At 36.8% G+C, this 21,931-nt stretch overlaps 1 protein-coding gene across 10 annotated transcripts in view; it reads left to right on the forward strand.

Annotated features, from left to right (window-relative positions):
• Cep192 (centrosomal protein 192) overlaps window positions 1-21,931 on the forward strand; it is a 127,471-nt gene that overhangs the window by 20,999 nt on the left and 84,541 nt on the right. For 8 of the 10 annotated variants that reach the window (XM_074070389.1, XM_074070385.1, XM_074070383.1 and 5 more), the window contains 5 exons: window positions 5,296-5,656; window positions 6,118-6,261; window positions 13,429-13,493; window positions 14,624-14,833; window positions 17,694-17,820. In XM_074070389.1, the coding sequence (XP_073926490.1) occupies window positions 5,296-5,656; window positions 6,118-6,261; window positions 13,429-13,493; window positions 14,624-14,833; window positions 17,694-17,820 (907 nt within the window). The remainder of the gene's footprint in view (window positions 1-5,295; window positions 5,657-6,117; window positions 6,262-13,428; window positions 13,494-14,623; window positions 14,834-17,693; window positions 17,821-21,931) is intronic. The other 2 variants (XM_074070382.1, XM_074070386.1) reach the window with 1 other exon arrangement.

Raw genomic sequence — 21,931 nt, forward strand, 5'->3', positions numbered from 1 at the left:
GCCACTGTGTCATTAAGCAATAAAATATTACGGGACCACTGTCGTTTAGTCCATTGTTAACCACAACATTGTTATGTGGTACATAACCATGTTTACCTTTACCTATCTTTGTTTCTTCCTATGTCTTGGAGTTACTGTCTTGTACCCATTTCAACCTGAAGAACTCCTTTGAGCATTTCTTTCTTCTTGTGTGTGTGCTTGTGGGGGCGTTATTAAGGTTTGAACGCAGGGCCTTGTGCTTGGTAGGTACTTGAGCCACACCCCCAGCTCTTATTCTGAGCATTTTTTGCAGGCCAAGTTTTGTGGTTAATGAGCTTTTTTAGCTTTTATCTTGGTATATCTTAATTTTTCCTTCACTTTTGAAGGATAGTTTTGTCAGTGTCTTAATCTGTTTTGTGTTGCTGTAATAGAAAACTACAGACTTGGAAATTTAGTGGCTCATGAATCTAGAGGCCAAGAAGTTCAAGAGTCAGAAAAATAAGCTGCACCAGGTGAGGGCCTTCTTGCTGCCTCATCCCATGGTGGAAGACAGAAGTGCAACAGAAGGCGAGAGAGCAAGAGAGAGTGGGGGAGAGAGCACATGAGTGTGCACACTGAGCTCTTTGTCTTTTGACAGCTTGATTATGTGTCTTGGGGTAGGATATTATATTAGTGCAATAAATTAGTGTTTTAAATCAAATTCTGCAAGTTTCCCAAATATTTGTACTTTCCCCTTTTCTCTGTGTTCTGTGTTTCTACTAGTATGTTATTGGTCCACTTCATGGTGTTGGAATTATAGATGTGAGCCACCATGTCTGGTTACTATGTCTTTTAAAGAACAAAATAACCTTAAAAAATTTAGTATAGCCTGGCTCCCATAGTTCAAACCTATAATCCTAGTTACTCAGGAGGCAGAGATCAGGAGCTAGGGTTTGGTTCAGACTGGGCAAATAGTTAATGAGACCCTATCTTGAAAATACTCAGCACAAAAAAGGGCTGTTAGAGTGGCTCAAGTGATAGAGCGTGAAGCCCTGAATTCGAAAAAAAATTTTTTTGTGTGTAATAATTGATAATCTTGATTTTATTCTTGTTTTACTTCGTTTAATAATTATTTTTCATTATTTTCATCATTTTCAAGCTTTTTCTTTTTCCTTTTTTTTTTTGTTTTTTTGTAGTACTAGGGATTGAACTCAGGGTCTTATGCTGCTAGGCAGGCACTCTACCACTTGAGCCATGCCTCCAGCCCTTTCAGCTTTGGCTGTTTCTGAGATAAGGTCTTGCCCAGCCAGCCTGGACTGTGATCCTTTTATTTGTGCTTCCTGGCTTAGCTGGGGATGACACACAAGCGTATGCCACCACATCCAGCCATTGTTTGAGATGGAGTTTCATGAAACTAATCCCTCACCCTTTGAAATACCATCCTCCCCATCATTGTCTTCCAGATTATAGACTTGAGCCACTGTGTCCAGGCTTCAAGTTTTTTCTTACTCTTTTCATCCTTGTTCTAGCCTCTCCTTCTCCTCCAACTTTTCTTCTTCTTCATTCCGAAGTTTCTGTTAACAGCTTTTCATCAGTTCCTAAGAAAACACGTTTGTGTATTTTAATACTTTTCAAATCATTATGTGTCTATAGTTACTAATGTGTCATATTTTTTTTTTTTTTGGTGATATGCTCAACAATGGCAACTCAAAATTCCTTAAGTATGTTCTATGACATCCTGTAGATGGCCGCCATTCTTTTCCTTCATTTATTATCAGGCATAAATTTCTCGGCTATTATTTGAGACAGTTAGCATGTTACCACCAGGGAGTTTTGTTGTCTGTTTGTTTCCCTTAGATGCTAATATGCTGAACTCTTTCTAATAGTTTCATTATCTCCTCTTGAAACCCCACATCCTAGAAGAACATTGAATTCCTTTTTTTTTTTCCCCTCTTTCCTCAGACATCCTAACTCCTAGATTTTGCTGAGAGAGTTAGACTAAAAAACTTACTTCTCTTGTCTAACTGAAATTTTCTACCCTTTGCCCTTTGATCAGCATTTCAACATTCCCCTCTGTGGTCTTGCCTTTTCCAGAACGTCATATAGTTGTCATATAGTTCCCACCAGCAGTGAATTAGAATTTCTTTTGCTCTGCATCCTTACCAGCATTTGGTAGTGTCAGTGTGTTGGATTGTGGCTATTCTAATAGGTATGTAAGGTATATCATTGTTATTTGCATTTCCTAATGTGGAGCACCTTTTCATATGCTTATTTATCGACTGTCTGTATCTTCTTTTTCTTTAAAAACCCTAACCTTTTTATTTTGGAAGTTTTAAAACTATTACTAATTGACAGATCATAATTGTATATATGTGGCACTATATAATGATTTGATATGTGTGTACAGTATGGAATTATTAAATCAAGCTGATTAAATCTGTCACCTCACTTATCCTTTTTTTTGTAATGAGATATTTGAAATTTGTTTTCTTAGTTATTTTGAGATACTATATGCTATATACTTATTAATATAGTAACATATCAGTAATAACAGTATACGTTATTATTGAGATAATATTATTGAGATAGCTACTCTGCTGCTATTCAGTAGATCTACTGCTATTCAGTAGATCTCAAAATTTATTCCTCTAACTGAAACTTTGTACCCTTTGACTGACAACTTCATGTTCTCCTTCTTGCCCCTCAGTTTTCCCTCACTTTTGGTAGCCTGCATTCTGTTCTCTACTTAATGAGTTTGAATTTGTTAGTTTCATATATAATTGAGACCATGCAGAATTTGTTTTTCTGTGCCTAGTTTATTTCATTTAGCATAGTATCTTCCAGGTTGATCCACATTGTCACCAATGACAGAATCTTTTTTATTTATTATTTACTTATTTATTTATGTACTTGTGTATTTATTTATTGGTAGTACTGGGGTTTGAACTCAGGGCCTAGCAAGTGCTCTACCATACCTGTAGACCTTTTTACTTTGGTTTATTTTTATTTTTGCCTGGGGCTTTCCTTGGACCACCACCCTCCTACTTCAGTCTTGCCAGCTAATGGGATGCTTGCTTGCTTATTTATTTATTTATGGCAGTACTGGGGTTTGAACTCAAGGCTTCACATTTGCTAGGCAGGTGCTCTGGCACTTACTTTTTTAAAATACAAAGAACATATTTTATTTGTATGTTAAAGACCAAGAAATGATGACATGATAAGGTTAACAGATTTGATGTCGAGACACAAAAAGGTTTGAAAAGCTTAGGTGATTAATCATGGTTTCATTCAGCCCCCCCTTGATTATTTTAGATGGCATTTCTGGTATACTCCCAACTGAATTATACCCAGCTTGTTTTTTGAAATGAGATCTCTAACTTTGTCTGGGCTGGCCTTAAACCTTGATCCTCCTATCTTTAACTCCTGAGTAACTGGGATTATAAGCATGCACCACCACATCCAGCTCAGAATTTCCTTTTTTTTAAAGGCTGAATAGTACTATATTTTGTGTCTATACTGCATTTTCTTTATTCATCCTGGGATGGTCACTTAGACTGAAAAGACTCTTTGCTCCATTGTATTGTCTTTACTATTTTATTGAAGATTTTATTTCTGTGGCTACTTCTGGCTGTCTGTTTCCTTGATCCAGTTGTCTGTTCTTTCCCCAATACCACACTGCCTTGGTTACTACAGCTTTTGAAGTTGGGTGGTGTCAGTCCTCCTACTTTATTCTTATCCTTCAGTATTGTGATGGCTGTTCTTGGTGTTTTACCTTTCTGTGTAAACTTCAGAATCAGTTTGTTAGTATTCAGAAGTGACCTGGGATTTTGATTGAGATTACATTGAATGTATAGCTCAATTTAGAAACACTCTACTATATCCATTAGAGTCCTTGGGCATATTATTCATGGTTGTTTTAAATTCCATCATCCCTGCTATGTCTGCTTGTGATTTTGCTGTGTCCTTTCGCACTGTTTCTCGCCTTTTAGTGTGAATTTTTATCTTGGTTGTTGGACATGATTTAGCAAATAAAAGAACTGCTATGAATAGGCCTTTAGTTTTAGGTGTATTGGGAGGAGAGTGTTCCATAATTCTGTGATTAGATCTGAGTCTTGTAGAGACCCTGTGCCTTTATGGATTTCACAAGTGTTTCTCAGTATTTTTCTCTGCCCTTTGTTAGATAGGATGGCTAGAGGGAGCTGGAGTTGGTGTTTGCCTTCTCCCAGGGTAATTAAGTTCTGATAAACCCCCAGGGGTTAGGCTCTGATTACTGGTTTCCCTGTGGGCATACTATGTTAAGAAGAGTGCTCTGGCATATTTCAAAGTTGTTCCTCTTCCTTTCCCCTTTCCCGAAGCCTGAGGAATTTTTCTTTAATAATTCCTGTGAGAACCTGGTGGAGTTTCTGGAAGCAGAAGTCACAAAAGCATAAGAAGTTTTGCTGATGAGGCTATTTTGTTATTGTATATCTTGTTATGGTAGTAAGGGCAGTTGTTACAGGTTTTATTGACACTTGAGATTGTGGTGGGTAGCTAAATGTCTATTGCAAGCAATTGAGCTTCTTTTCAGCAGCTATTATTTTAGGAAAGAATTGGAAGTGTCATTTGGGAAAGTGTGTGAGAGGCTTTGTTTACTATGTCTATATAATTGTTACTGGGTTTCTCAGTGGCATTTATAATAGCCAATATTTTGGTCCTATTAATAGTGGTGGTGTATGTATGTATGTATGTATTTATTTATTGCAGTACTGAGGATTGAAACCAGGGCTTCTCTTGCTAAGCAAGCACTCTACCACTTGAGCTATGCCCCAGCCTTTTTTTTTTTTTGGTTTTGTTGTTTTTAAGATGGGATCTTGTTAAAGTTGCCCAGGCTGGCTTCAACTCTCCATCCTCCTGACTCTGCCTCTTAAGAAGTTGGGATTACAGGCCTGTGCCACCAGCATAATGAGTGTCTTTTTTTCATATTAATTTTGTGAACCTGGTCCCAGTAATGGATTTACCACTTTTTTAGAGACTTTTATTGGTCATTATAAAAGTTAAATTTATAACTGTATCATCCTGTAATGTAATTGACAAAGTATGTTTGCTGTGACTACATTTTAAAAGTTGGATTTTGGAAGTGCCTAGCTAGCTCAGTCAATAAAGCAAGGGATTCCTAAAAGTTGGGTTTTGATAAATTGCTTAACATTGTTTCATATATAGTCTTAAAATATAATGAATACCATTTAGTCTGGTCCTTTTTATAATAAAAATTTATACCAATTATATCATTTTCCCATGAACATTTAAAATAAGTTATAGAAACCAAAACTTACTGTTGCTCTGTTACTGATTTTTAAGGAGAGTGCAAGAGAGGATGTTCTGGTGAAGATTCTCAGTGATACCAATGGGAAACTTAATCCTGCTTATTTTCACGATGCCAGTGCTGACAAAGATGATGTTGCCTTTTCTTCCTCTGTAAAACAGGGGGGAGAGTCTCCTCATCAAAATAAGCATTTAACATTAGACTCAGAAACAGTTTTGCATGTGGATAGATGCTTAGACGCTAAGACTCCTACAGTGTCTATTCAAAAAAATGTGGGAACTTCATCTCTGAAGCCCACTAGTGATAATGGAATTAACTCCACTGATATTCTTCGGTCACCAACTTGTGAAAGGAGAACGTGTGCATGTTCTGAGTCCATTGAAAAGAATAAAGATGGTAAGTGGCTTATATTATCATCTTAAATAGAAATAAATATATAAGAGGCTTACACATTTTCAGTAGGTTATGTTGCCATGTGGAACTTGCAAGTCTTTCATTTTGAAATACTTGAATTTTTCGTAGATTTTAAAGATTTTTAAATATACTAGTGTTGGAGGATTGTTGCTCAGAAGTATTATCTTTGAGCCTAAATCTAGTGCAAATATACCTTTCTAAGTCTTAGTCTTCTTTTCTTTTATCACTCATTTTGCACTACAGATTTTTGTCAGTAAGGTTGGCTTGCTGCCATCACAGAGATACTTTTTTTGGTGGGGGAGATGGATTTTCCTTTTTTCTAACCAGTTTGGGCAGATGTCAGTACAATCAATAAGTATTCAACTAAACATAAACATTATTTGAGGGTATTGTATATTAGTTTCTTCACATGTCATTGGATGTTTTTGGAATTCTATTTTTAGAAACAGATCTCCTACAGAATGTGGTCTATCAAAATGAAGAGGGCAGATGGGTCACTGACCTTGCCTATTATACATCTTTTAATGATGAACAAGATTTGCAGATGTCTCCAAATGATGAGATGAATGAAGACTTCAAATCTGGTAGTAAGTATATAGCTAAACACTTTATTGTACCAGTTTTCATTGTTTCTGATGATGTTCTGAGATTGCCTTTCTATATAGGTCAGTCCCATCAAATGTTTCTGGAGTATAATCATTCTGGAAGCTCTTTAGTACTTTTTATAGGAAAAAAGGCTTGAGTTTGTCAATCAGTCCTAATTGTTTCCTTAACCAAGGGTAGTAAGTCAGACCAGCACTCTCACTTTTGTTTAGGATTCATGCTATTGAAGGATTGGAAGTGACTTCAAGCTTTCCTTGGTTACTTTTAAAATTTTGTCCCAAGTAAAAGAAATATTCTAATGAATGTGCATTTACTAAAGCCAGTCTGTTTTGGAGTAAAAGATAAGGAATGGGGTGGAAATTGTGGAAGAAAAGTGACAGAAAAGATAAACAAAATCTCAAAGGATAAGAGAATTAAAAGAAGAGGTGAAGTTTGTTGATTAGCATAGTCACTGACATGGTAAATGTCTGTTAGTTTAGGTCTTATAGGTCATGACAGTTTGAGCCTTAGTCTGGAATGATGTTGTTGTCCTGTAGTCCACAGTGCTTGAGCACCTCTGTTGCTGGCACAAGGTGAGGTGTCCACCAGCCTGTGAAGCCCAGTCTTGATTGCAGTGGGTTCACAAGGTGCCAGAGACGTTTTCTAACTATTGCCTGTACTTAGCTTCTCCTAAATGTCTAGTGATGTGGCAGTACAAAGATAAATAAGACATTACTCCAGTTTTTAGGAAATGAGGAATTAGACAACAATCCAAAATACAGAAGCCAGAATAAGACACACAAACCAAATGAAGTTTTGAAGTTTAGAGGAGAAATGTCTTTGTTTTATTTAATTTTATTTATTTATTTATTTATTTATTTTAAGAAATATGCATAGCTAAAGGATTTCACAGAGAAGGTCACTGTTGTAGGGGAGGGTACTGTGTTTGAACTCAGGGCCTCACACTTGCTAGGAAGGCACTGCACCACTTGAGCCTCTCTGCCAGCCACCCCTAGCACTTTTGCTTTGGTTATTTTGGAGATAGGGTCTCACTTTTTTGGCCAGGCTGATCCTCCTATTTTGCACTTCCCACCATAGCTGGGATAATAAGCACATACCACGTCTAGCATTTTCTATTGAGATATGGTCTTGTTTACCTTTTTTTGCCTAGGCTGGCCTAGAACCATGATCCTCCTAATTTTGGCCTCCCATGTAGCTGGGAGGATAGCTCTGCACCACTGCACCCAACTATTAGTTGATATGGATCTTATGAAGTTGTTGCCTGGGCTTGCCTGGAACTGTGATGTTCTTAATTTCAGACTTCTAAGTAGCTAGGATTACAGGTGTGAGCCACCTGTGCCTGGCCACACTTTTTTTTTTTTTTTTTTTTGCCACACTTTTTAGGATAAACAAATCATAATATAAAATTTTAGTACTTAAAAAGGTTTTTAATTATCTTAAAGGCCACACTGTTTACATTTGTAAACAGTTCTGGTTTGTAAATTCCATGATGTCTCAATGAAAGTGCCATTTAATAAAGAAAAAAAGCAGAGTATATCTACTCAGTAATAGTATTTTGCACTTCATTTGTGGTGATCCCAAAGTTTGATAAAACTGTATTTGGAAGATATGAGGGAAACAGGTATTCTAGTCCATTCTTGGCACAGCCTCTAGCAATGGCAATATTGTAGCATGTAGCAAATTTACAAATGCACATAGCATATAACCAATCAATTCTACTTCTGGTAATTTATTCTTCAAGTACACCTGCACAAATGACATGTGTGCTATATGAGCACTTCTTACTTGTAGCATTGTTTGTAATAAGATGAAAACCAATGCACATATACAAAATAGGGGCCTGATAAAATAAGGCCTATATATAGAAGAAGTAGCCTGTGGTCATAAAAAAAAAGTGAAGGAGCCCTTTAGGTACTAATATGAAATGATTGCCAAAATAAATTATTTAATTGCACATTGTGGCATATGCCTGTAAACCTAGCACTCAGGCCCTGAAGCAGGAAGTTTAAGGCCAGCCTGTCTTTAAATTAATAAATTAAAATCCAGTAGAAAAACATACAAACTTCTAACATTTGTGTAAAAAGGCAGGGAAGACAGAACATATGTATATAAAGAGAAAATGAGAAACTTTAACAAGACTCTAGCTACTTGAACAAAAAAAATCAAAGATAGATGATGGAAAATGTCAAGTGAAACCATTTTTGTGCTTAGGGAGGAACAATACTCTGTCAGGAAAGACTGACTAGCATGGGTGGTGAGATAATGGAGATAGTATGGAAAATGATTACAAGGTTTAATGGAAGGAAACAAAGGATGAACTCTAGGTCAGGATGAAATGAGAACTTTCTTACGGTATGAGAAAGGGGTGCATTTTAAAATGTCAAAGAAAGTGATGTTTGAAAGAGGAAAGTTTGACCAAGGGCATAATTTTATAATGTCCAAGTCATTTGAAAAACAAATGTACCTGTTTATAGATTTTACTCAAAAGATTTCCTTTGAGAGGTGGACTTTTCTTCCTTCAGGCTTGTCAGCCTCTCTCTGATGGCTCCATCTGTTTGAGGTTTTACATAACTTACATTTGTGGACCAAGATTTTAGGATGGAGGAGGGTATATAAAGGCTGCTTCATAGTTTTACCAGTGAAGTATTCAGGTGACAAATGAGAAAGACTATTGTTTTAGGTGTGGCAAAGAATTAGACATAGATTCTTACAAAAACCCTGCATCCTTAACATCTATGGCTGATTTCTGAGGAGCAGAAAATGTAACACTATAGTATTGTAGATGTTTAAATTGAAGAGTTCATTAAAATTCAAGTGAAAAGTACTTTGAAATCTATGAGTAGTATTTTGATGTATCTACACAGTGATTTTAAAACCATATGATATTTAGCTCATTGAAATAAAGTTTATTTTGTGTTACATTATTATTGCCTAAGTTTCCTATTTCCCTTCTCTTGGTTTTGCCGATGCTTTCATCTTTTAGGACAGTGGTTTTAACTTACTTTGAGTCATACATCTAGAGAGACTCTTCATAGAAACTTACGTATGTGGAATATACTATTTTTCATGTAATGGGGTGAGGGTTTGTGGTTCTAAAGCTCAGTCAGAGGTCCTATGTTCTAGTCATAGGTTCTCTGTATTTCCTTAAGACATGATTGCTTCATAAGGTATAGAACTAACACTATTCTGACAGTAAGAATCCCAAGGTTTCTTTGGTGTTCTTATTCTGACTGAAAGCATTATCTAGCTTGTGTCCAAGCTAGATAGATTTTGTCTTTTAGGTTGTTAGTGTGGGACTGTCCACATTTCCAAAAGGGGATTTTGGATCTAATTAGTCTCTGATGGGTACATGAGAGTAGGGAACATCCTTTTTGTTTGAGCCATGAATGAACTCTTCCTTCTGACTTTACTCTTCTGCTTGTAGGCAGAGGCACAGATCAGACCACAGATAGACAGGCTAGAGGCTGGTCTCCTCTCAGTTAGCCAGCATTCTTAAAATTTCTTGTGGAATATTGGGTGAAAGGGAGAAGACCCAAATTAATAAAATTAGAGATGAGAATGGAGATATCACAACAAACACCAATGAAGTTTGGAGGATCTTTAGAAAATACTTTGAAAGCTTATATTCTAATAAACTGGAAAAATTTGAAGAAATAGATAAATTTCTAGATAAATATAACCTACCAAAATTGGACCCAAGAGGATATAAACCACATAAACAGATTTACAATAAGCAATGAAATTGAAGCTGTAATATAGAGTCTTCTAAAAAACAAAACAAAACAAAAAAAGCCTAGGATTGGATGGATTCACTACTAAATTCTACCATATCTTTAAAGAAGAACACCAGTAACAAAAAAAGAAAATTATAGATCCATTTCCTTGATGAACACAGATGCAAAAATTCTCAATAAAATACTTGCAAACAAAATTCAGCAATATATTATACACCATGATTCAAGTTGGTTTCATTCCAGGGATGCAAAGATGGTTCAACATATGTAAATCAATAAATGTAATACAGCATATAAATAAAATCGAGCAAAAATCACATGATCATTCAAGAGATGCTGAAAAAAACTTTGACAAAATTCAGAATCCCTTCGAGATAAAATCCCTGAAGAAACTAGGAAGATAAAGAATGTGCTTCAATATAATTAAGACTTTATACAATAAACCTATAGCCAACATCATACTAAATGGGGAAAAACCAAAACCATTTCCTATGAAGTCAAGATTGTCCATTCTCTGTACTCTTATTTAATATAGTGGTTGAATTCTTAGAGCAGTAAATCAATAGAAAGTAAAGGGATGCAAATAGGAAAAGGAGAAGTCAAAGGTTCCCTATTTAAAAGCCATCAAAAAAACCAAAACCCTTAGATCTCATAAAACACTTTAGGCAAAGTAGCAGGATACAAAATCAATAAGGAAATTGTTCTGTAATTTTCTCCTTTTTACATTTCTTTTGGTGGTACTGGGGTTTGTACTCCAGGGCTTTATGCTTGCTTGTAATTTTCTTTTTTGTTGTGTTATTGTCTAGTTTTTGTATCAGTGGGATACAAAATCTTGAGAAAGCAGGAAAACAGTCCCATTCACCAGTAGCCTTAAAGAAATATTAAATACCTAGGAATAAATCTTACAAAGGATGTAAAAGACCTATACAATAAAAACTACAAAACCTTGAAGAAGGAAATTAAAGAAGACACTGGAAGATGGAATATTGTGAAAATGGCTGTATAAAGCAATCTATACACTCGGTGTAATCCCCATAAAATTCCAATGTCATTTTTTGTAGAAACAAAAATCAATCCTAAAATTCATATGGAAGTATAAAAGACTCCCAATAGATGGTACAATACTGAGCAAAAAGAGCAATGCTGGAGGTATCCAGCATTTGACTTCAAATTATACTACAGAGCCATAGTAACAAAAATAGCGTGGTACTGCTACAAAAACAGACTTGTAGACCTATGGAATAGAAGATCCAGAAAGTAAATCCACACAGATACAGTCATCTGACTTTTGACAAAGGCACTAAAAACGTAGTGGAGAACAGGCAGCCTCTTCAACAAATGGTGCTGGGAAGATTGGATATCCACATGTATAAGACTGAAGCTAGAGCCTTATCTATCACTCCATACAAAAATTAATTCAAAATGGATGAAAGTTGTAAATGTAAGACATGAGACTTGAAGATACTAGGGGAAAACCCAGGAAGATATAGATAACACCTTCTGAATAGAACTCCCAGTTACTTAGGAAATAAGAGCAAGAATTGACAAATGGGATTTTGTATCAAATTAAAAGTTTTCTATACAGCAAAGGAAAAATCTACCAGAGTCACTACAGAATAGGAGAAAATCTATATAATGGATTACGGATTAATATCCAGAATATATAAAGACCTAAAAAACTGAACACTAAAAGAACAACTAATCCAATCAGTGAATGGGTAAATGAATTGGACAGTTCTAAAAGAAGTACTAATAAATGTATGAAGAAGTGTTCAACATCCTTACCATAAAGGAAATGCAAATCAAAACAGCACTGAGATTCCATCTCACCCCAGTCCAGAATGGCAGTCATCAAGAAAACAACAACAACAAATGCTGCTGAGGGTGTGGGGTAAAGGAGCCCTTTTATACTATTGGTGATCTCCACTGTAGAGATCAGCATGGAATGTAAATTAGTGTAGTCACTAGGGAAAGCAGTATGGAGGCTCCTCAAAAAACTGAAAATAGAACTACCATATGGTTCTGCTATACCGCTCCTGGACATGTATCTGTAGGAATGTAAGTGTGCATACTATAGAAATACCTGCACGCTTATGTTTATTAGCAGCCCTGTTCACTAGTCAAACTATGCATCAGCCTAATTGTCCTTCAACAGACGAATGAAAAAAGAAATCTAGTATCTATACACAATTGAGAATTATTCAACCATAAAGAAGAAATGAAGTTATGTCATTTGCAGGAAAATAGATGACACTGGAAATCATTATCATTATGTTAAGTGAATTAAGCTGGACTGAGAAAGATACTACATTTTCTCATATGGGGAGGCTACACCTTTTAAAAAAGTGACTTGGAGGTGGGAATCAGTGGGTTCAGGGAGGGTCAAAGAAGAGGGTGCAGTGATGATGAATATGACTGAAGTACTATGTGCATATAAAAATAAGATAATGAGCTTGTTAAAATTGTTTTGAAAAATAGAGGGAGAGGAGAAAAAAAAGTAATAGAGGGGGTCAGTTTGAGCAAAGTGCATTATATGCATTTTAGAAATAGCTTAATGAAACCCCTTTATACAATTAATATGTGCTGATAAAATAACACTTTCTTGTGGAGCAGGTACCTGAAGCGGGGTCACATGCCTACTTCTTTGCACTGTCTCCCCACTCCCAGTTGTGTTATACCTGCCTTTCTTTACCCATTAACTCTTAACCTCTGAGGCATTTAATTTTGTAGGCTTTGGCATAGTTAGTAAGTGTATGTGAGAAGGTTGACACTCATTTCCTTATGGGATCATTGAGGGGTGGATATTAGGGTTTTCCTTCAACATGAGACTATGTAAATCAACTCCATTCCTGGGCACACAGTGCTTGCGAGCCCCAGTAGAAATCCTTGTGACTATCTTGTAGAAAGGCTTTGTCAGTCTGATAGTGCCAGATGAAAACCATGCATATTTGAGGGCAAGTACCTTGAGGTGTACCAAGCTCTTCAAAGCTAAGTTAATTGGAATCTTTCTTTTTTTGGATTTGGTAGGAGGTTATTCATATGTTGCCCAGGCTGGTGTCCAACCCCTGGGCTCAAGTGAGCTTTCTGCCTCAGCTTTCAGGGTAGTTGGGTCAGTGAGATGGGATTGCAGGCATGTATCACCATGCCTGACTTGCTTATAATCTTTTAACAATTAAAAGCTTACAATGAAAAGCCGCGTAGCAAATTAGGGCAAATTGGCAATGTTGAAATCAATCACAGTAGCATGCTCACTAGTGAAAGTTTAACAAGCACAGACGTAGTCATCTCACAGTTACCTCATCTGAGTGGAGTCTATCATGTACTTTTTGTGTTATCTTTGTATTTCATTTCCCTAACTATCTAAGTTCTATATGCATGCTAGTATAATGAAATTATATAAACTTCTTTTTTTTTAAGCTGAAGCATTGGATTTGATTGCTCAAGATGAAGAAGAATTTAATAAAGAACATCAATTTATACAGGTTTGTAATTATTTGCTCTAGCCAGAGTTTAAATTTTTTCTTGTATTTGGGCTGGAGGTGTGGCTCAAGGAGTAGACCACCTGATTTTCAAGCATGAAGCCCTGAGTCAAACCCCAATCCCACCCCCAAATTTTTTTCTTTTATTTATTTAAATATAGCAAAATGCTCATTTCTTTCTGAATAGTTAGTAGAGAATTATTTTGTTTTTTTTATGTTAAGGCAACTTCTCCTTTTTCCTTCTATATTATTAAAGAATCCTGCCATACCAAAATATCTTTTTGTTTGTTTGGTGATGATATTACGGTTTGAACTCATGGCTGTTTGCTTGCTAAGTAGGTGCTCTACCACTGGAACCACACTCTTAACTCTTTTTGTCTTAGTTATTTTTCAAATAGGGTCTAGTGTTTTTGCCTGGGCTGACCTGAACCAAAGTCCTCCTATGTACACTCTGTGCGTAGCTGGGATGGCAGGCATGTGCCATCACACCCAACCTTCTTGGTTGAAAACGGTGTCTTGCTAACTTTTGTTCTTGCTGGCCTTGAACCTCCATCCTCCCAATCACAGTTGATCTCCGCTTCCAGAGTAGCTGGGACAACAGGTATGAGCTACCACACCCAGCCACAAAATACACCTTTAGGAAGGGGGTATAGCTCAGGGGTGTGTTTGCCTACTGTGCCCTACATTGCATCCCAAGCAGCACACAATAAACACAATAAATAGTAAGAATAATAATAAATAAGACATATCTTTAATTCACTTAAAATTGCTTTAAAATCCTTCACAGTTATTTCTGTAGCTTTTTAAAGTATGTTTTAAAATGAAGTAATCCTATTTGATTTTGGTAAAGATTAGTATACTGTCTAAAGATTCTTATTTGTGATAACTGGTGTTTAACATAGTAAGACTATACATATTGTAAGTATTCTAAAAAAAGCTTCTTTTCTGTTGACTTGTAGCTGCTCATGATTTAATTTGTCCAAACGTTTTGGGTGAACTTTTTAAAAATTAGTTTTTGAGTTATCTTAGTTTTTTGTTTTTGTTTTTTTTTCCTTCAATTTCTCATAGTGGAATAACAGAAGCCTTTCAGGAGATGGGGGACGATATGAAACAATAACTTTTTTTGTTTCTAGGCAGAAAACATAGATGCTCAGAACACTTCAGCTACATTTGGAGATACATCCTGGGTAGCTACAATTAATTATAATCTTTTGAAGAAATCAGTTAACACATCAGAATTTGACAAAGACAATGGCAGTTATTTACGTCTGTCATTAGGAGAGTTCTTTGCTGAAAGATCTGGAGCTCTTGGTTGCCTTGGTGGTAGTAACAGTGTGAAAAGAGTAAGTATGAATTATGCTAGAAGTGATGAAAATCATGGATGTCTTGGTCCATTTTATGTTGCTGTTACAAAATATCTGAGTCTGGGTAGTTTATAAAGAAAAGAGGTTTGTTTGAGCTCATAGCTCTGGAGACTGGGAAGTCCAGGTTTAGGTTGCCACATCTTGTCACTTTCTGGAAGGGTCTTGTGCTGTAGCAACTCAAGAGAAGCATCACATGTGTAGGAGAGGGGAAGAAATAGAAAGCCGAGGAAGCCAAAATTAATTTTATGATAACCCACTCTTGCCATATGTAACCCAGTCTTTTAGAAACTACATTAATCCCTTTAAGGGGGAAGATCCCTCATAACTCAGATGCTTCTGAAAGTTCCACCTTCTCAACACTGTTACATTATGGACCAAGCTTTAACATGAGTTTTGATAGGGACAACCATATTCAAGCCACAATACCCGATTTTGTGTTTTCATTGTGATGGTGATATACTTAGAGCATAGGAACTTCAAAGCAGAGGCAGAATAATAGCTAAAAGCTTAAGTTTTATGGTTAGTTAGCCCTGATTTCAGTTCTATTTCTGCCTTCCGACCATCTTCTCTGAGATTGAACAATTTATTTAACTCTTCTGTGCTTTAATTTCCCCATTTCTAAAATGGGGTGCTGTTTTACAGGATGTTATAAGATTTAAATATGATACATGTGAAGCATTTAGCACTAACACATTGTAAAGATTTCTTGCTATGGATGGTTGGCAGGTACAATTCTAAGATTAATTTTTTCACGTGTTTGAAAAGATGTTTTGAAATGTACAAGTGTTTTTATTTAATAAAATGTAGTTCATATACAAATTTCAGATGTAAGCCATTCATACAGTGGTAAGTGCTGAAAAGAATGAGAGGAAAGGAGTTGCTCCATCTGTGCTGTTCAAAATCACATCTGAGTGGCTGACAGTAAGTGGGTATCTAAATAATGAAAAAGAGGTAGCTGCCCAAGGATCTGGAGTGTTCCTTTATGAGGAACACTGTGATACCCAGAGTTGGAACTAAAGTGGTCCATCGAGGCAGACAGAGCTAAGTGAGGAGCCAGGGATGGAGGGCAAGTTAGGGATAAATGCCGTAAGATTGCCAGGGCCTGACCATGAGCTCTCCTTGGCAAACTTGGGTCATATCTCAGAAGAACCGGAAGGAAGGGCTTCAAAGCAGGGAATAACTTTGCCCTGACCCATCTACATGTACAGCAGGATGCCACCGTCTTTGTCAGGGACCTGAATAGAGAAAGCCAGTGAAGCACAGAGGAGGAACAGAAGCAGGCACACACTTAGTAAACAAGAAAAGAGATGGTGAAGGTTGGAGACTAGAATGATAGGTGCAAACATAAAAGATACAAGGATTCATGATTTATTCTGGAGGAGTCAGAGGACTTGCTGATAAATTTCATATAGGGAATTAGTGTCATTGAGAGCGTGTTTACTAAAACCAGATTCACTAAGAGTGTGTTAATTTTGTTAATGTGACAAAATGGCTGAGATCAACATTAAAGGAGAAGAGGTTTTGTTTTGGCTTATGGTTTCGAGGTATCAGTCCATGATAGTGTGGCCCTGTTGGTTTGGGCTTGCGGCAGCACTGTACATCATGGCATGAACACTTGGCAGAGGAAACTGCTTAACTCATGGGAGCCAGGAAGCAAAGGAGAGACAGGAAGGGCCAGATTTCCAAGATCCTCTTTAAGGGCATGTTCTTCCACTAGGCCCCACCTCCTAAAGATTTCACCACTTCCCAATGGTGTTATAAGCTGGTGCTTAAGTGCTATAAGTCCTTAGTATGGGCCTTTGGGGACACTCCAGATCCAAACTGTGGCAGAGTATAATTTTGAAAGAAGAGAGGTAGTGTTAGAAATCACAGTTGATAAAACAGAATTTCAATTTGCAGTTGTTTGGTTGACCTGTCTCATCTATTGAGTGAATTAAGAAATAAATGTTTTAGAGAAATAAATGTTTTTACTCTGGATTGATTGAGATTTTTGAAATTACGAGTAAAATTGAGGACTAACTAAATTTTGGCGTGGGGAGGTACGATCTTGCTATGTAGCTCAGACTGGCCTCAAACATAAATCCCTGCTTCAGCCCACCTGAGTGCTGGCTTTACAGGTGTGGCCCACCGTGCTTGGCTCTGAATTCCTGCTTAAACAGATGAACAAAACATTGAGTCTTAGGAAAATAGATCTGTTATTCAAAATTTTTATTTTTGCCATTTAGTTAGAAAAGTAAAGAATATTCCAAATTAACAATCAATAAAAAATGAGTGAAAAATGAGTGTATTTAATTAATTAACATTTTAGGTTTATCATGTGAAAGTAGTATAAGTGGTATAAGTGGGAATTCCATACCCTCCAGCAAGCTCCTTGAACATGATCTTTCTGAGGATTTCATGCAAATCAACAGGAACATACCTCTTAATATATATTTTCTTGGTATGTTTATTTTCTAAAACAAAGTATCACTCTACTGTCAGTTCCACGAAGCAGGAATTTCTGACTCTTTTTCTCTTTGATATGCTAGAGTTGTGCCTGACATTATAGTTATGTGAATGAACAATGATTGGAGAAATAAGCATGAATTTCTGTATTGTTTTATTTTGGATTTCTTAATAAGACTAACTTATTTGACAGTGTTCTAATGATTAAGTGATAGCTAATATTAAGGAAGTAAAACTGGACTTCCCAAGTTCATCTAGTTACTTGAGGTTTAATTGAAAGAACAGTGTTCTTGAAGTCGTTTTGTTGTGTTAGCAGTATTAGATAAAATAGTCTAGAATTTCTCAAAGCAGTTGAAAATTAAGGAAAATTAATTCACATTTATTTGTTTTGTAGCCATCATTTGGTTATTTTATTAGATCTCCAGAGGAGAGAGAGCCTGTTGCTTTAATAAGAAAATCTGATGCATCAAGAGGTAATTCAGAGAAAGAAATGACTCATCTTAACCAGGATCTTTTTTCAGGTAATGAAATAAATGAAAGGGTCTTTTATATGTTTATTTTGTTTTGTCTTTGTTTTGGCAGTGCTTTCTTGTTATTTAACTTAATAATAGTGTTGTAAGTAAAAATATACATACTATTTTGTAATTTTTCAATGTTGGTTGTAGACTTACTTGATTCTTACATAACCTTACATTTCCTTTTCAATCAAAAGTAGAAACAATATAGCCAAAATCTGCCCAATTCCTTTTGTAAAAATCTATAGTAAGCCAGGTGTGGTAGTGCACGGTTATAATTCCAGCTACTGGAGACTTGGAGGCAGGAGGATCTCAAGTTTGAGTCCAACCCAGCAGGACCCTATCTCAAAGAGGGAAAAGGCTAGAGGTATACCTTAAGTGGTAGAGCCCTTGCCTAGCAAGTATAAGGCCCTGGATTCCCCCTGTACTGGATGGGAAAAGCAAAACAAAATAAAAAAATCTACAGTAAGTCATAATTTCAAATGGGCTAGTTAAGTTTGGCCTATTACTGAGTTAATGAATAACAGATATATTTATTATTTAGATAGACTTTTAGTTAAAAGAGATATTTTGACATTTAGACTGTGTGAATATATGATAAATAAGTCAGATTTTCTTGGTTAACTTAGAATTATTGAGCCACTCTCTCCTTTACTGATAGATGTGTCATATGAAGCTGTGTGAGATGCTTCATTCTTTAAGGAGCTTGTATTCTAATAGCGGAGTTATGATAAAAGGTCTGTGTATACAGTGAATTTAATTTATATTACTCTAAAGAAATATACACTTTTGAATTCAGTGTACAATATTTGAAGCTGAAAAGTTAAGTGAATTAATACTTGCATTTGCAAGGAAGACATTAAAGTTCACAATCTTCCTTCAAAGCTTGTCCTTCTCCCAGGGGCTATACATTTAAACAGTCTTAGTGAAGACAACTGATACTTGGTGTACAAGAATTCTTCCTTGATTCAACATAGTACTGGAATTCCTAGCCAGAGCAATTAGGCAAGAAAAAGGAATAAAAGGAATACAAATAGGTAAAGAAACTGTCAAGTAGTCAGAGGGCAGCGCCCGTTTCTGGAAGGAGAGCAAGAAGTAGTGTCCGGATTTATGGGTTTACAGTCTTCTTCCTGGAAGCCATAAGAAAGCTCAGCCAACAAAGGCAGCAGAGAGAGCAGCTCTGAATCACGCCGGCGCAGAGAATCTCCACTTCACGTTAAACGGAGAACCGAGGAGGGCCCCCGGGGCCGCCAGTGGCCGGCGCCCATACGGCTTGGGAAGACGCGGACCAGGTGAGCTTCGCGGTACCGCGGTAGCCCCACAGACAAGCCTGGGCCAGAGCAGCATAGCCCCTTGGACAGACTGACCTCCACCCAGGAAAAAAAGAGAAACTGAGTACTAAGCAATAAGAACAGTTAAGACACGCTGGAAAGAGGGTGGGGCGCCCTGAGCGCTGAAGATTGGGGGAAGGGAATCCTTCCGGGGACTGTAAATAAACAAGCCGGGCTGGCCGGAGAGGCTCTGGCAGAAGCGGGGCGCGCCCAGCAACCAGGAGCAGGGAAGCTTGTGAGAGGAGGGAAGACCCACTTCCCACGTGAATTGTAAATAAACACGCAGGCCTGACAACGCGGGGCAGTGTCACCTTTCCCAGTGCTTGGAAAGGGGAAAGCCTGTAGTAGAGGCCCCCGCACAGGAGAACTCTGAGCAAACAAAGCCTGTGGGACCAGGTGAGTGCTAGCTCACCCCAGAGATCTGCATAAATAACTCCACCAGCTACAGGCTGAAAGCAACAGGCAGGCAAGCCACAGTTGCAGATACCACTCTCAGAACTGCCTCCAGACGCTTTTTTTTCTTTTTCTCCCTACCTTTGATGAGAGAACAACTGAATTACACCTGCAAGCCGAAAAACTTACTGAAACTGTATTGCATTTGAACTGGGGACACTTGGTGGGGCTTTTTTTTTTTTTTTTTCTTTCTTCTGTGTGTGTGTGAGTGTAGTTTTGTTCTACTTTATGCATCCCCTTTGATGAGACAACTACAGAACAACATCTGAGGCACCAACTCAAGGACTGGAGATTGAGACGGACATCCAAATTATTAAGACTGAAATTGCATTGCATATGAACTTGGAAGTTTTTTGGTTGTTTTTTTTTTTTTTTAATTTTCTATTTTCCATTTTATTTTAGTTCATTTTTATATATAGATATTACTTTCATATACTTATTTTTTATTTTCTTATCTTTGATTTTCAATCCTCTCTCTGTCTCTCTATTGTCTGTTCAGCTTACTGTCGATTAGTACACTAACACTCCCTGTTTATACCTTTGAAACCCTCTTGTCTGATACCTTGTTCTGCTTTCTCCCTCTTGTCTGTATATTTGTTTTCCCCTTTTCTTTAACTTCTTGCTTTCCATCTCAGCTCACTCTTCCATTCTCAATATTACCATTGTTATTATTACAAGCTAGAAAATACTTAATTACACACAGTACAGGGACAGTAACAACACCAAGGACAATGACAGGAAGACAGAAAAAAACAAGGAAACCAGTTTCCCCACAGCAAAAAATTAGTACAGGAACCAGAGGGGAATGAAGAGAACAGAAACTCAGATCCAGACTCCAACAAAATGAAGATAAACTATGCCAAAGGACCCAATGAAGCCCACAAGAATAATTTAAAAGAAGACATACTACAAGTACTCAATGAGAATTTTATAGAGATGATACTGGATAGGGTCAACCAAAATGTACAGGAGACACTCAAGAAATTCCAAGACAATAAAAATAGAGAATTTGAAAAAGCAAAAGAAGAAATAAAGGAAAACATAGAAGCACTGTATAAACACCAAAGTGAAAGAGAGAACACAATGAATAAATGGATAAATGAACTCAGGACAAAATAGACAACAATAAAGAAGAAAACAGCCAGGATATGGAAAACCTCAGAAAAAAGAACGAAACAGAACTGCAAAACAAAACGGAAGGCCAATCCAGCAGAATAGAACAAACAGAAGACAGAATCTCAGAACTTGAAGATGAATGGTAATTAAAGGAAAAACTGAAGAACTATTAATTAAACAACTCAAGACCTGTGAAAAGAAAATGCAAGAACTCACCGACTCCATCAAAAGACCAAACTTGAGAATCATGGGCATCGAAGAAGGAGAAGAGGTGCAAGCGAAGGGAATGCATAATATATTCAGCAAAATAATAACGGAAAATTTCCCAAATCTAGAGAAAGATATTCCCATACAAATGCAAACCTGACTAAAATGAGGAGAGAAAAAACCCAAATTAGTAGAATTAGGAAGGCAAAAGGGGAGATAACAACAAACACCATGGAAGTCCAGGAAATCATCAGAGACTACTTTGAGAACCTGTATTCAAATAAATTTGAAAATCTAAAAGAAATGGACAGATTTCTAGATACATATGATCATCCAAAACTGAACCAAGAGGAAATTAATCACCTGAATAGACCTATAACAGAAAATGAAATTGAAGCAGCAATCAAGAGTCTCCCCAAATAGAAAAGTCCAGGACCTGATGGATTCTCTGCTGAATTCTATCAGACCTTTAAAGAAGAACTGATACCAACCCTCCTTAAACTGTTCCATGAAATAGAAAGGGAAGGAAAACTGCCAAACACATTTTATGAAGCCAGTATTACACTTATCCCAAAACCAGGCAAAGACACCTCCAAAAAGGAGAACTATCGGCCAATCTCCTTAATGAACATTGATGCAAAAATCCTCAACAAAATAATGGCAAATCGAATTCAGCAACACATCAAAAAGATTATTCACCACGACCAGGTAGGCTTCATCCCAGGGATGCAGGGGTGGTTCAACATACGAAAATCAATAAACGTAATAAACCACATTAACAGAAGCAAAGACAAAAACCACTTGATCATCTCAATAGATGCAGAAAAAGCCTTTGATAAGATCCAACATCATTTCATGATAAAAGCTCTAAGAAAACTAGGAATAGAAGGAAAGTTCCTCAACATTATAAAAGCTATATATGACAAACCTACAGCCAGCATTATACTTAACGGAGAAAAATTAAAACCATTCCCTCTAAAATCAGGAACCAGACAAGGATGCCCACTATC

Source organism: Castor canadensis, chromosome 4 (genome assembly GCF_047511655.1).
Source record: "Castor canadensis chromosome 4, mCasCan1.hap1v2, whole genome shotgun sequence".
NCBI classification, from domain to species: Eukaryota; Metazoa; Chordata; class Mammalia; order Rodentia; family Castoridae; genus Castor; species Castor canadensis.